The sequence below is a fragment of the Psammomys obesus genome, unplaced genomic scaffold, assembly GCF_907164565.1.
Source record: "Psammomys obesus unplaced genomic scaffold, mPsaObe1.curated_primary_1811, whole genome shotgun sequence".
Lineage (NCBI taxonomy): Eukaryota > Metazoa > Chordata > Mammalia > Rodentia > Muridae > Psammomys > Psammomys obesus.
In genome coordinates, this window is record NW_026592890.1 from 25,669,881 (window position 1) to 25,684,173 (window position 14,293).

General features: G+C 36.7%; 1 protein-coding gene and 1 pseudogene across 5 annotated transcripts in view; both read right to left on the bottom strand.

Annotated features, from left to right (window-relative positions):
• Rev3l (REV3 like, DNA directed polymerase zeta catalytic subunit) overlaps window positions 1-14,293 on the bottom strand; it is a 135,692-nt gene that overhangs the window by 24,153 nt on the left and 97,246 nt on the right. For all 5 annotated transcript variants that reach the window (XM_055615881.1, XM_055615880.1, XM_055615883.1 and 2 more), the window contains exons 18-23: window positions 14,172-14,283; window positions 12,210-12,325; window positions 6,537-6,655; window positions 3,172-3,290; window positions 626-767; window positions 220-464 (exon numbers count right to left, since the gene is read on the bottom strand). In XM_055615881.1, coding sequence (XP_055471856.1) covers window positions 220-464; window positions 626-767; window positions 3,172-3,290; window positions 6,537-6,655; window positions 12,210-12,325; window positions 14,172-14,283 — 853 coding nt within the window. The remainder of the gene's footprint in view (window positions 1-219; window positions 465-625; window positions 768-3,171; window positions 3,291-6,536; window positions 6,656-12,209; window positions 12,326-14,171; window positions 14,284-14,293) is intronic.
• On the bottom strand, window positions 8,396-10,172 carry LOC129683231 (E3 SUMO-protein ligase PIAS2-like; annotated as a pseudogene).

Genomic DNA, 14,293 nt, shown 5'->3' on the forward strand with positions numbered 1-14,293 from the left:
ACTCATGATCCTCTTTACGTGAGCCATCCATCTCCAAAATTGAATTAATCATATCACGGTTCATGTCAATTAGTAAAACTGCAGCAAGGGGTTAGCTATGCTATAACCCAATTCATCTTATTCTTAAGGACAGTGTAAAATACAGAAACATATAATGTCTATATTCTTGATACATATAAAGCACAATAACACGATGGTAAATGTAAAAAGAAATCTTACTTTCCCAAATTCTCTACATGGCCAAGGCAAGTGGAAAAACAGTAGTTATACGCAATCACAATTGAAGGATATAGTGACTGGAAGTCCAAAACAAGAACAGAGTTGCTATAGAAACGAGATTCAGGTTCCATAATGAGGGGAACACACTGTGGGGCTCTCATCTGGGATCTCTGCTGAACACTAGGTGACACAGGGATATAGTTCATTGGTTTAGCAATACGCAACATCATTGACTCCACGCGATACTGCAAAGAAAAGAGGGTGTCATTTAATGATACTCCAAGGTTCAATTACTCAAGTACTGATAACAGGTACAAAGTTTAAAAAAACCTAAACATTTCAAACAGGTCAAAAGTAAGTATCTCACTTACAAAAAGCTTTAATGTGTACAAAAAAAAATTTCTACCTGTGAACCTCTTGTTAGTACATGTAAAAACTGGATGCCAAAAAGTCTGGCCATTTCACTGGTTTTTCCAATTAGGTCCAGCTGTTCTAACATTTGGAGATTTCCACGAACACGGCTAACATAATGATCAACCATTTTCCATCTGTCAAAAAAGAATCCATTCATGATTACAGGTAAAGTGAGGGTACTGAGGGAGAGAGTCACAAAATGAACCTTTAAATAAAGTATACAAAAGAGTTAAATGTCAGAAAAATTTTCAGGAGTAAAACTCAGTAATAATACATAAAATTTAAAATAGTACTTATAAGGTGTTATAAAGATAATTAGTTTCAAAATTTTTCTTGAGTTTTGCTAACCCATGCCCAGTTCTCTATTTCACTTGGCAAAAAGGTATTTATCCTGGATAATACCTAACTAGAGGTGGTAAGACATGAATTTAGAGCACTATACCAATACCTAAACAAATCATCAAATAGTTTTTAATGTTAAGTTGAATATAAATGTTATTTTTCAGTTTATGTATTACTTTTTCTCTGAACTCTAGCACTGAGCTATAGCCTAACTTCTCTGTAAAGACTTGATACCAAAGCTAGTCTTCACTGTAGTTTTACTTCACTCCCCTGAGGTTCCTCAAAAGGGAATGGAAGATGAATAGAGACCATAAGAGAGACAAATGGTGTGGATCTGGATAGGTGGGGAACTGGGAGGGTCTGAGAGGAACTGAGGAAGAGGAAAACCACAATCAGAATATGCTGTATTTTTTTAATCTATTTTCAATAAAATTGTTCTCTCACACAAAGAGTTATTTATAAAAGCTCTACCTTTCCTATCTTTTCTACCAGTTCACCTTATATTTTAATTAGCCAAAATGCACTCAGTTTTACATACTGGACTCTTGCCTTTTTCCTTCTTCTGGAGTCTAAGTGCTATCAAGTTAGAGGTGTTTAGGAGACACCTATAGCCTGGTATCTGCCACTCCCCTACACAGACCTGGCACTGAATAATGAACAACAGCTCCCAAGAAAGGGGCAGAATACCTCCCATCACAGAACTTAAGCAAAGGAGCTCAGATGCTAAGGAAGAAGCAGAGGTCACTGGCGACAGGCAGAAAACCTGTCTGGACTTAGAAATTATACAAAGCACATGTTTTTCCCACTGTGTTAAGAATAGGATGCTGAGAAAGCTCATCCCTATGCCCCAGAACAGAAGAACTTCCAAAGACTAAGGCTGGACCAGGGAAAATAACTCCCTCAAATCCACTTTGTATCTTATACTGAGTAAAATGAGCTAGGTGCAGTTTGTACAACTATAACCCTAGCCCTTGAGGGACTGAGAGAGGAGAGTCCCAAATCTGAGGTCATCTTGGGCTACATTAGGGTTCAAGGCTACCCTCGTCTATATACAGAGATCCCATCTTTAAAAAAAAGAAAAGAAATAAAATGAATTGGACAAATTAAAAAACTAAATGATTGTTGACTTATCAGAAACAATGAAGGTCAGAAGGAAAGAGAGTCAATATCTTTATAGTAGTTAAAAAACACAAAACAAAGCAAATCTCAACCACCGCAGAATGAAACAGTAAACTTACTGTTTACTGTAAAAGTATTTTACAGTCAAAAGTATTTTCTGTTTTTGGTAAGTAACCGTTGGGATAATTTAGTTCCTGCAGACTTGCAGAAGATGAACTACCACAGGAAACAGATAATGGTAACACACTAACCAACCATATGGCCCAGAAATCCATCAACTACAGAAATGAAAATATATGCTCACATAGACTAGTGTACATACCTATTTATAATAGTTTTATTCATAGTAGCTACAACCCATAGTGGTGTCTATTAAGAGTTGAATGAATAAACTGCTGTGCATTTCATATAACTGAGAATTACTGAATAGCAAAAGTGAACAACATGCACTGGAATCTCACAACAGTTTCAAGTTAAAAAAATTATATTGAGTTTCATCAAAGCAAAAAGCAACAGACTACCAATATTTTCTTTTATATAAAGTTCTACAACTAGCAAAAGTGACTGGCTGATAAAAATCTAATTAGTATTTAAGTGAATAGTTAGGTTTTGGGTAGACTGCAAATCAAATTTGTTGAAGAGTATTCTCTTGTAGTTATTGTTCTTATCATGATAGGGTACTGGTTACAGTGTGAATGCATATACTTAAAATCACAGAACAACATTCTTTAAATGTGTGTGTTTTATTGTATATAATATAAAGCTCAATAATACTGACTTTTAATTTTATTTTAAAAATTAACGTATTATTTAACATGTGCATGTGCTTTCCTGGCACATGTGGCTGTGTACCATATATGTGTGTCTGGTAGCTGCAGATGCCAGAAGAGGGCACTGGATGCCCTGGAACTGGAGTTACAGACATTTGTGCACTGCCACACGATTGCTGGAAATTGAACCTGGGTCCTCTGGGAGAGCAGCCAGTGCCTATAACTGCTATTTCTCCAGCCCCTAATGCTGATTTGGGGAAAAAAAAAAAAAAGATACGGTAGCCTCTCGAGAGTAGGAAAACATTACCTGTAGAGATCTGTCTTGTTATCAAACCAGTCTGACAAGACTCGAAAGGTAAAAAGGGGGAAACGCTGATGGAGAACATGAAAGCTCACATTTTCAAAAGTGTAGTTAGTCAGAGCAACCTAAAAAAAAACAAAAAACAAAGTAAGGCAGAATTATAATTTAATGTAGAACATTTGTTGTTTTTCAGTCAACCCCCGCTCATTTAGTTTTATAAAGTCCTAATTCCACTTAGAACTTTTCATAGAGAATATGAAAGCTAATTGTAAAGATTATCAGTTACAAGTGAATCATAATTAATTAAAAATATGCATAGTTTACTGGACATAAAAAATTTTTCAAATCTACAATGCAGAAGTATAAAATAGGGATTTAATGTCAAGCTCATCTCAGTACAGTGATCCAAACTCATCTCTTCTACTTAAGATTTCTGTTATTGGTTCTGTTGGTCTCCTTGTAGAGCTCCTGTGCCCTCCAGGTCTATCTCCCCCTTCTTTCATAAGATCCCTGCATTCTGCCCAAAGTTTGCCCAGAGTCTCAGCCTCCGCTTCGATACCTCCATCAGTAGAGTCTTTCAGAGGCCCTCTGTGGTAGGCTCCTGTCCCGTTCCCTGTTTTCTCCTGCTTCCAATGTCTATGGCATTTGTCCTTCTGAATGAGGATTGAGCATCTTCCCTAGGGTCTTCCTTCTTGTTTAGCTTCTTTAGGACTATAGATTTTAGTATGTTTATCCTATATTATATGGCTAATATCCACTTATGAGTATGTACAAAAACTGAGCCCTGAGGGTCCTGCAGAGACTGATAGATAACCCAACCAAGGACAATGCATGGAGAGGACCTAAAACCCCAGTTCAGATGTAGCCCATAGACTCAGTTTCCAAGTGGGTTCCCTAATAAGGGGAACAGGGGCTTTCTCTGGCATGAATTCTGTGACAGGCTCTCTGATCACCTCCTCCTGATGGGGAAGCAGCCTTACTAGGTCACAGAAGAAGACAATAGAGTCAGTCCTGATGAGACCTGATAGGCTAAGGTCAAATAGAAAGGGAGAAGACCTCACCTATCAGTGGACTAGGGGAGGGGCATAGGGGGAGAAGAGGGAGAAAGGGTGGGATTGGGAAGAGATGAGGGAGGGGGACACAGCCTGGATACAAACTGAATAAATTGTAATAAATGATAAAAAAAAAAGATTTCTGTTACCCCAGAACAATGGCACAAATCAGTATTAAGTACATACCCATACCCTCTCTTTCCCTGTCTCTCTGAATGGCTCTAAAAGGTAGAAAAGGCAATAGAGTTGAGGTAAAAACCCAACAAGTTTAAAGGAGGAAGGATTGCCAAGACAATGGTAAGAGCAGAATAAAGCCCACCTTGAAAGCACTGAGTAAAACACATGTACTACAGACTGAATTAGTGGTGTAGGGAAGAAATATAAATGGCTTTCTCACAGTGCAGACAATAAGGAAAGAGATGAAGCTAATGGGAGGGACCATGTGGGGAACAAATGACCAGAAAACAGTGTTAACATATAGGCAAACGAGGTTCTTAGAGGAAACAAAGATCTAGATGGTCAAGTTTAATACTCTGTTCTCTGTAGTGACAAGCCATGTGACAAAATCTGAAGCCTAAACTAAGTTGATGGTTTAGAAGGTCTATAAATGTAACCAGTTTTCAGGGTAAAAGTCATATATTCCTTTAGGTAGCTAATATATCTCTCATAAAAATTATTTAGGAGGCAGTGGGTTTATCATTAAGGACTCAAAGTCCAGTTGGAACAGCAGAAATTTTATGTTTATAAGAATCACAGAAATTGCAAATTGCCAGGCACCATAAGAAAAACAGATAAAAGACACAAAGATTAAAAAAGAAACTTTAGAACGAAACAATTCCAGAAAACATAATTTTAGTGTTTTGGTATGAAATAAATACTCAGAACCAGCTCTGGTCCAAAGTCTTGATATTCCAGAATTGCTATTATTCAGGATTTTATGGGAACTGTCAGATTGCCAGTAATAATTAAACTATTCAAAAGTGATGGGGAGATGGCTTAATTGGTCAAGGGCTTCATGAGGATCTGAGTTGAATCCCCAGAACTCATGTAAAAAGGTCACTTGTGGTAGCACAGCTTGTTATCCAAGTGCTGGGGACTGAGGAAGCTACAGACCAATGAGAGACCCTGTTTCAAGATACAAGACGGATGTTTCCTGAGAAATGATACACAAGGTTGACCTCTGGCTTCCATAGACATGTGCATACACAAGTCCTCACAGACCATATAACTGCACTCAAAATTGTTCTCAAGCAGATTCATTAATGCACAGTTTCAAATTAGACTAAATGTGAGCATAACTTCTGACTCATGGCACAAAGAAGAAACAGGAAGAAAACTGAGGCTCCTACATTTATAAAAAGAATCCATTGCTTCATCTGGCATGATTAGCACATATAAATCCACAAGAGCCAAAAAGTCAATAGCAAGGAAAAAAAGAAAGTGTATAATGAAACAGCAGTTTCAAACAGAAAATGCCATTGGAGAGTGAATTTTCATCTAAACATTTTAGTTATTACCCAAAGTCCAAAATCTAAAAACAACCAACTTACAGTAGGAATCTTGTATTTCACTTAGAGAAAACAACTTCAAAGTGTAACTATCACTAGTAAACCCTACAAGCTTACTTTTATTGTATGTAAAATAACTATTTCTTAAAGGATTGAAAATTAATGGGACAGTTTCTTGAAATCATTTAACCTAAAAGCCCATCCAATTGGATGCTCCCATTAACTATTTTTGAATATTTTCTCTCCAGTATGGCCCAGTATTTAGATGTATTTATCATGAGAGTTTTCTTCCTAAGCCTAGATTAGATTTTCTTTTCTTTGGTTTTTCAAGAAAGGATTTCTCTGTCAAGGCTGGCCTTGAACTCACAGAGATCCTCCTGCCTCTGCCTCCCAGAGTGCTAGGATCACAGACATGCACCACCACACCCAGGTAGACTAGATTTTTCTTAATGATGAAATTATATAATACTGAACACAAATACCACAATATTTTATTATAGTTGTAGACTATCATTTCTAAGGGTCTCATTATACAGCCCAGGCTAGCCATGGATTTAAGAGCTTCCTGTCTTACCTTTCCAAGTTCTGAGATTACAGGTATGTACAATGATACTCAATTTTCAGGTTGTTAAGTTAGACATAAATAGAAAGCAATAAAGGTTTATTTTTTTATTTTGCCATTTTATAAAGTATTTTGCAACTTAATTTGCATATAACAAAAATCACAAAACAGAGAATTTATAATTTACTCTGTAATGAGTAAACTATTATATTGGTCTAATCTTACATCTAAACATTTTAGATAAAATACCTCATTTCTCATGATTCTCCAAAGGTTTAGTGTAATTCTGCCAACAATATTTATCTCACTCATTGTATCTGATCCATAGTCATCTCTTTCTGCTGCAAATCTGTTTTCAATTTTGTCATCTAAAAAAAAAAATGCAGGTTGCATCAAGACTCCTAGAAAACAAGCTTTTAGTAAATTATGTCAAAAAATGAAAACAATAAAAAGAATTAAGAATTAAGACTAAAGGTAAAATTTGATTTGGTCTATTCCATATTAGAATAAGGGGCTACTCATTATTTTAACAAAATCAATCTTTCTTTCTTAAATCACGTACAAATTTTGTAAAATAAATGAACTGAAGGACACATGGTATTCTCTTCCGCTTTCTCTATAGCATGCACACTTGTCCCTTGGTGTCTATGAGGATGGCTCTCATATCCTATAGACAACAAAGCATGTGAAACAATTCTTTAAGTAAAATTTGTATTTGTAAAACCTCTGTGCAGTGCCATGCTACAACACCGAGTACAGTGTGCATAGCTGCTGAGTGCACATGGATTTCCATGCATTGCCGACTCCACAGGTGTGGAACCCAGCATTAAGAGACAGTATGTATATTTATTTTTATCTTTACAGAATCAAAGTTTTAATTTGAATATTTTTTAATGAAAACATACTCTGAATATAATTCCTACAAATAAAAAGTAAAGTCTCTTCAAAATCATATCATTGCCTTTTAAGTACATGATTTTGCACATAAAAGTTTCACCCATAGTAGTTAAAATTTTACTGCCTTGGTTTATAAGTTTAGTAAAATGTTATTTTCTTATTTTACCATGATGCGTCAATTTGACAACATACTGATAGGTTTTTTTGTGTATGTGTTTTCAAACATTACATAGTTGAAAATGCTTTATTATTTTTAACTAAAAAATTACTGTTAAAAATTCTGATGGTATAATCCATTTTTTAATTAACACCGATGAAGTTATAGTTTTTGAATTTTAAATGCTTCATTAAGTAAAATGGACAGATCATTTGTTTTTCATCCTCTCACCACCAACCATACATTTCTCCCGTATTTGAACCATAAACTTCACAAAGCATGAATACTACACCAAGCATAAAGGCTGAGTCCTTTGAAATTTTAATGATACAAATTTGTACACCATTTATATCTGACAGGAAGGCATTAGCAGTACTAAGGTAGTCACTCTTTTCTTGAAATTAAGTTCTTTTCCATTCCATAAATACAAATTATGTTTTTATTTTGTATACACTGTACAGTCTCAGACATTCCAAGCTGCACTTCATTATTACTATAATTTCCTCTTTGTTCTCCTGGCAAATCTGATGACATTGGCCTGTGGTAGAATGGTACTGAGTAGCCTGTTAATGACGGTGGGACAGCAGCAGGAGTAACCACCGGCCACCCTTACAGACGACGAGAACTCCTTCTGTGGATTACTTTGTGCTCCCTACAGAAAGATGATTTCTCTTTGGCAAGAGGACCTTCCTTTTCTTCCTTTTCAAGAGCCTTCCACTGTTAGCTCAACAACGGTCCCCCCCTTGTTTGTGGCACTGGTACAGACACTTGATCTTTCTATTTCTGTACAGGGCTGGGTGGACACTTTCACAGCTTCTTTCTTCAGTCTTGTGGGACCTCTTGGAATTTGGTCTTATCTGCCTCTGAACAATCACTGAGAATTTCTATGACAAGCCCATCCAACATCAGACTTTCTGTCACCAACAGAACAAATCCTATCTGTGGGCTTCTCATTTGTTGAATGAAAAGGGCAACACCAAATCAGAGGTATATGAGTCACTGTATGGCGTGAGAGCATCAGCCTCATTTTGGATCATTCCAGGATACGTGAAGCCTACTTTAACAAGTTCACTATCATTTGCACAGCACGTCCTTCTTTAACTAGTGGTCTAGAATGATCAGGGTTTCTATTCCCTTTCATTTTTAATCGCAGTAATAGCAAGGCTGATATGAGTGGTCATATAAGACACACAGACATGAAGGAATTCTTTCCAATTTCAGATGCCCAAGAAATCTGATCTGGAAATTTGATGCAACCTCACTAAAAAATGTAATATTCATAGGGTGCCAGGGAGCTTCTGGTCAGCCCCATTTCAGATGATGGTGCAGCCAGGCAAAGGAGTTCCCCATGTACCTTTAAGTAGACAGCAAGGCTAGTTATGTTCTTGAGGACAACGGGGTGTCTCCAAAAGACACAGCTGAATTTGTACACTATAATCTCTTTAGCCATTTGACAAAAAAACAAACAAACAAACAAACAAAAAACCCCAAAACCAATACCAATACCAAAACCAAAAAAACCCCTTGATATGCTTATCTCTCTAATTTGCGAAGGTGTCAAGGCAAAAACAACTTCTTTTGAAATCAGTAAAGCTGGATGTGGTGGTGTACACCTTTAATCCCGGCACTCAGGGAGGCAGGCAGATTGCTGAGTTTGAGACCAGCCTGATGTACAAAGTGAGTCCAGCGCAGCCAAGACTACCAGAGAACCAAAAGCAAACCAAACCAAAACAACTAAGAAACCAGTGAATACTGTTTTGAACTAAACTCATGGGTTTGATGAGAAAATCAAGGACATCATACAAGGATAGGGTTCTTCACTGCATATTAGGATGGCCAGAAATAGAGGAAATGGCTGCTGGCCATATCAAGAAGCACAGAAGCAACAGGAGATGATGGTGAATGAGGTGTAATTGAAATAGAAGGCAATGGCTGAATTCCAGCTATGGATAAGTCAGGTTCTATTGGTGATGAACTGAAAATCAATGTCTTGATTTTGGATAAATCATAAAATTCCTCATGTGTCCAGGCATACTGGTGTCCATATACATTCTGAATTTTAATCTGAACTCAAATGGTGCAGCCACTGTCCAATAGACCTTTATTCCATTTATTTGCCTGCAGCAACTTTTATTCCATCCAGCAAAGCCTAAAAACACTGGTAGTTCAGGAAACCTAAAACTACAAACTATATTCTTTGAAATTTGCCATTTTATCCCTCTTCCCCCAGAGGCTCCTTAGCCAGCATGACCTCCAACTCCTGTAACATCCTGAACTGAGTGCCATTAGAGATCTGCCAGCGCTATGTATATTTAAACAATAACTCTCCTTTTAATTTAGCAATTTCTACTGCTACTTTTATTAATACCCAATGCTACATCATTTTTGTTTGTTTTCCTTTGGCATGAAAAATGTCCATTGCTGTCCAGGTGTAATCTCTGTATACAAAAGACAGAAGGAAGTTCAAGGTCATCTTAAAGTACAGTAAGACCCTACCCTAAACAAAACCAGACCACAGGTCCATTGAAAAACTATTTTTTTTTTTTTTGAAAAACAAACAAACAAACAAAGACCAGACAGCTTGTATAGGGGGTGTGTATGTGTGCCTGCACATGGAAGTCAGGGGTTGACATCAGGTGTCTCTCAATTGCCCTCCACCTTATTTTTTGAGACATGCTCTTACTGAACCTAGTACTGACTGACTTATGGAGGCTAGCCTGTTGGTAAACCCCAGGGACTCTCCCGCCTTGTCTCCCAGAGCTGAGACAGCAGGTGCTGACCACCACACCTAGCTTTTGCTTGGGCGCTGGGGATGCAACGGAGGTCCTCATGCTCTGCAGGAAGCATCTTACTCACTAAGCGTCGGCCCAGCCCCAACTAACAGTTCTTAATCTGCATAATTCTCTAAAAGTCTGAGCTACTCAGGAGGAACGTTCTCTTAACTGTTTAATGAGAAACCGTGAGAGTTCCTTAGAACAAAGGGAACTGAGTCTAGTTTCGTGGGTGATGATTTTAGTGAGAAAACTAATAACAGATTTAGTGAATGTTATTGACTAAAGGTCCTAAACTGTTTAAAATATATATTGCCTCTTATACATCTGTCACATTCTAGGACTTTACCAACACTGCTTCCTTTACTTCAGCACACCCACTCTAAGTTTCATTTTGTATTAGCTAAACAAGGAACTCTTCACCTTGAAGGCATGTACACTCACCCACACAACTCTCTTTCTTTATGCTAAAGAGATAATGTTCAAAAATTCAGTGTTTTACTAAGTTAGCAACAACATTTACACAGTGTTTACTGTTTCCAGGCACAACTGCTGTCACCTTGAAAGTTCTATTTGTACCTCCACTTTGCAGATGAATAAACTGAGGCTTGGACCTAAGTACATATTAGACAGGGAAGACAGGCGCACAGCCAGCACCTGGACCCAGCGAGTCTTTCCTTCAGAATCTGTGCATTACACCACTATGCCACCTCACCAACCACAAACCTTTCTCTCGTACTCTGCTGACTTAACAATGATTCTGAAAGGACACCAGCTCTTCTTCCTTCCCTCCTCCCTACTCTTTTCTTTTTCTTTTCTCCCTCCATGCCTCCCTCCTCCTCTTTGGTCCTGGGGACCAAACTCAAAACCTCAAGCACTTCAGACAGACAAACCACTGCTGCAATTACAGGACTGCTATACCTGTAACCTAGGACACACACTTCCATTCTTTTGATCCTTATCTCTTACAGTCAATTAAATATAATTAATAAGTACACCCGAGGGCTACCTCTCCTGAACATTTGGAAAACTCTCCCAAAAGCTGTGGGAGCCAAAACAAATTTTAAAAATTTTGTACTTATACAGGCAACTAATGACTGCTGAGAGAAGGAGAATTAGTTTCTCCCAGGGATAAAAGTCCTAGTCAGTATTCAACACCAAGTCCTGAAATCATATACACACAAGGAACACCAAAGTAACGCAGTAGGTTGTATTTATATACTGATGTATTCATATATATTGTGAGAAAGGAAAAGAGGCCACCAGTTTGAGAGGGATTTGGGGTGGAGGTGTTAGAAAGAGGGGACAAGGGAGGATATAGAGTGAGAAAAGGGAAGGGGGTATGATGTAATTAGATTTTAATTAAAATTAAAAAATTGAAAATTGCAAATAAAATGAACTTTAAAAAGAAAAAAACTAAAACTAAAAATAAAATATGGGTGATAAAAATTTTGTAGTTGTACAGGAAACAAAAATGATTCATAAATTACAAGTAATTTTGAAATAAACATTATAAGTCCTTCTCTCTAAACTCAGCATCAAAACGGTTGGCAACTGCCATCAAGATTCATGCTACTTTTTATACTTGCACTCAAATAAAAATCAAAGACCAACTAGTTAACTATTAATTTTTAATTATTAATGCTTTTTGGCCCTTCTTTTCATTTCCTACCCATATAATGAGCAAAAACATAAAATGAAATAAAACAAAAACAATAAAAGTATGGCTTATGAAGCCAAGGAAATGTCAGGCAGCTTTACCACAACCATGAAGACATCCCATAATATGCAAGAATGGCTCTAAGATACTTGATGAAGGAAGAAAGATGGAGTAGATGGTATACTTCGATATAAAAAGATTTATATATGAAAACGTGATGAAAGTACGAGGACCCCAATATATAAAACATCATATACAGCAGTGAGAATGCAGATTCTTTTCTTTTGGTTTAACCTTTTCTATACTGAATTATGTCTAGAATTTACCACAACTTAGTATAAAAACTGAGCCAGAATAACAGCGTTTCTTTTCTTTAATTTTGTTATTTACTTTATAACGCCTCTGTAGCTGTAACAAACATTTACAATTCTACATACCTGGCACTCGAGAGATCATCTGACATAAGTCCACACTTAGAGCAGCAGCCCTCTGTAAGAGGTAGCCCCAGGAATGCATCTGAATCTCATACCCTAGCAGAATATCAGGGTCATATCTAGAGAAGAAAAACAAAACATCAGAGCACACAACATTACAACATTTGTACCTTTGCCCAGAAGAACCATTGTTCTCATGGTGGAGGGGACAAAAATCAAAATCTCTATTCCATAGTGGCCATTCTATAATGCGAAGGGATGCATCAGTGGTACCTATAGAATGATTGCTGTAAAATAACTTGGAATAGGTGATTATAGGAGCTAATCTATTTTCTAAAATGAGCTTAATTTTACTGAGACTGTATTTTTTCCACGTTTTTTGGCAAAGAGGCTGGGGTGAGAGACAATTACTCCTGGAGTGAGGGCATGACTGAGAATATGATGTGGATGAGAAAGGGTGAAGTGTGAGACACGTGTGGGTGTGATTAGGATAAAGGTCATCCAGATCACTGAAGAGTCATTTTTATCTTTCTTAACCTATCCAGTCTTTAAATAGTGTTCATGCTGAGAAAGAAAATAATTAAAAAACATTCCTAGTGATTTTAGTGTTGCCTTGGTTCTCACACAAAGTAATGCTTAAGAAATGACAGGCTTGTGTTCTGAAAAGAATGGCAATTCAGTTGAGTCATAGATTAAAATATTAAGAGTGAAATTAATGAAGGAAAGTAAGCTTGAGAACCTCAGAGAAAGGGCACTTTTTGTCATTATAGAGTCGTTGTGGGAAGCTGAGCTGACAACCTACATCAAATTCAGGAGTTACTTTGTGGCTCCTTTTAGGCCCATCTATGTGGTGACTGTCATGAAAATATTACTGGTCACAGCACAAGAGCACAAGTTTTCAAAGGGAAAACTATAGGAAGAGAGAAACTGATTATAGTTATGTTTTGAGAATAAAACCTACAGTAGCTCTATTAAAAAAAAACCCTTAAAACCACTTTAATAAGCTTTTTTGTGTCTATATGTTTCACTTGTATTATTTACTTGTATATGTAACTTACTATTATCATAACTAGCTATATACATGCTAGGCAAGTACTCTATTACTGATCTATATTTTTAGCCCCTTGTTATTTTTGAGACGAAGAGTCTTACTATGTAGCTCAGACTAGTTTCAAACTTCCAATCCTCCCACTTTCACCTACCCAGTGCTGGGTTTACAGGAGTAAGCCATCATGCCTGGTTTATTCTCACTGATTTTTATATAGGATTCCATCACACAGATAAATACTATGTGACTAATAGACACTAAGATATTAGTTTTATGTGCATTAACATATTTTATGAGTTACTAATTTTTCAGATGCAGACAATTAAGATTACAGAGCTATGTAAAGTGCTTAAGACAGAAATACAGTACTAGATGACACCAAAGTCTGCGTTGAGTAATTACTTACAAATGGGATGAAAGAATGAGATATTATTCTTACTGTATCTTTAAATTAAAATAATTTTGTTTAAAATAATTTCCATAAACTCTCACAAGACTTTCAATGAAGATCAACTATTAAAGTAAAAAAGAATAAAACAAATAAATTCAAAATATTACTGAAAAGGTAGCTATCTTCCAAGGTAGAAACTTATTTAAATGAATAACACAACTAAATTTTTGTACAAATCCCCATTACTTCAAAACCATAGAAAATCATCTTAAAATCCAACTGTGAAGCTAGAACCAATTATTTTTCTTTATTCCCTTAATTGTAAAAACAACATTGCTTTTGCTATACCTTCCATGATGGGAATAGGAATGCTGACAGGAGCCTCAACACAATACCCTTTGTAAGGGTGATTATATATTTCCAAGGGTCCTAGACATGATTCTCATCCTTTTATATCTTATGTCATCTGCCTCAACAAGAAAGAATGAACAAGGATGGTGGAAAATCAGAGAATATAAGATAATACCTCTTTATTATATTTGTGATTTCTTGAAAGAGTGCCTTCTCATCAGCAGCATAGGTAACTTCTAGTCCTGTAATTCCAGATCTGATAAGTAACGGGGTCTGACATCTGATATCTAAGGAATA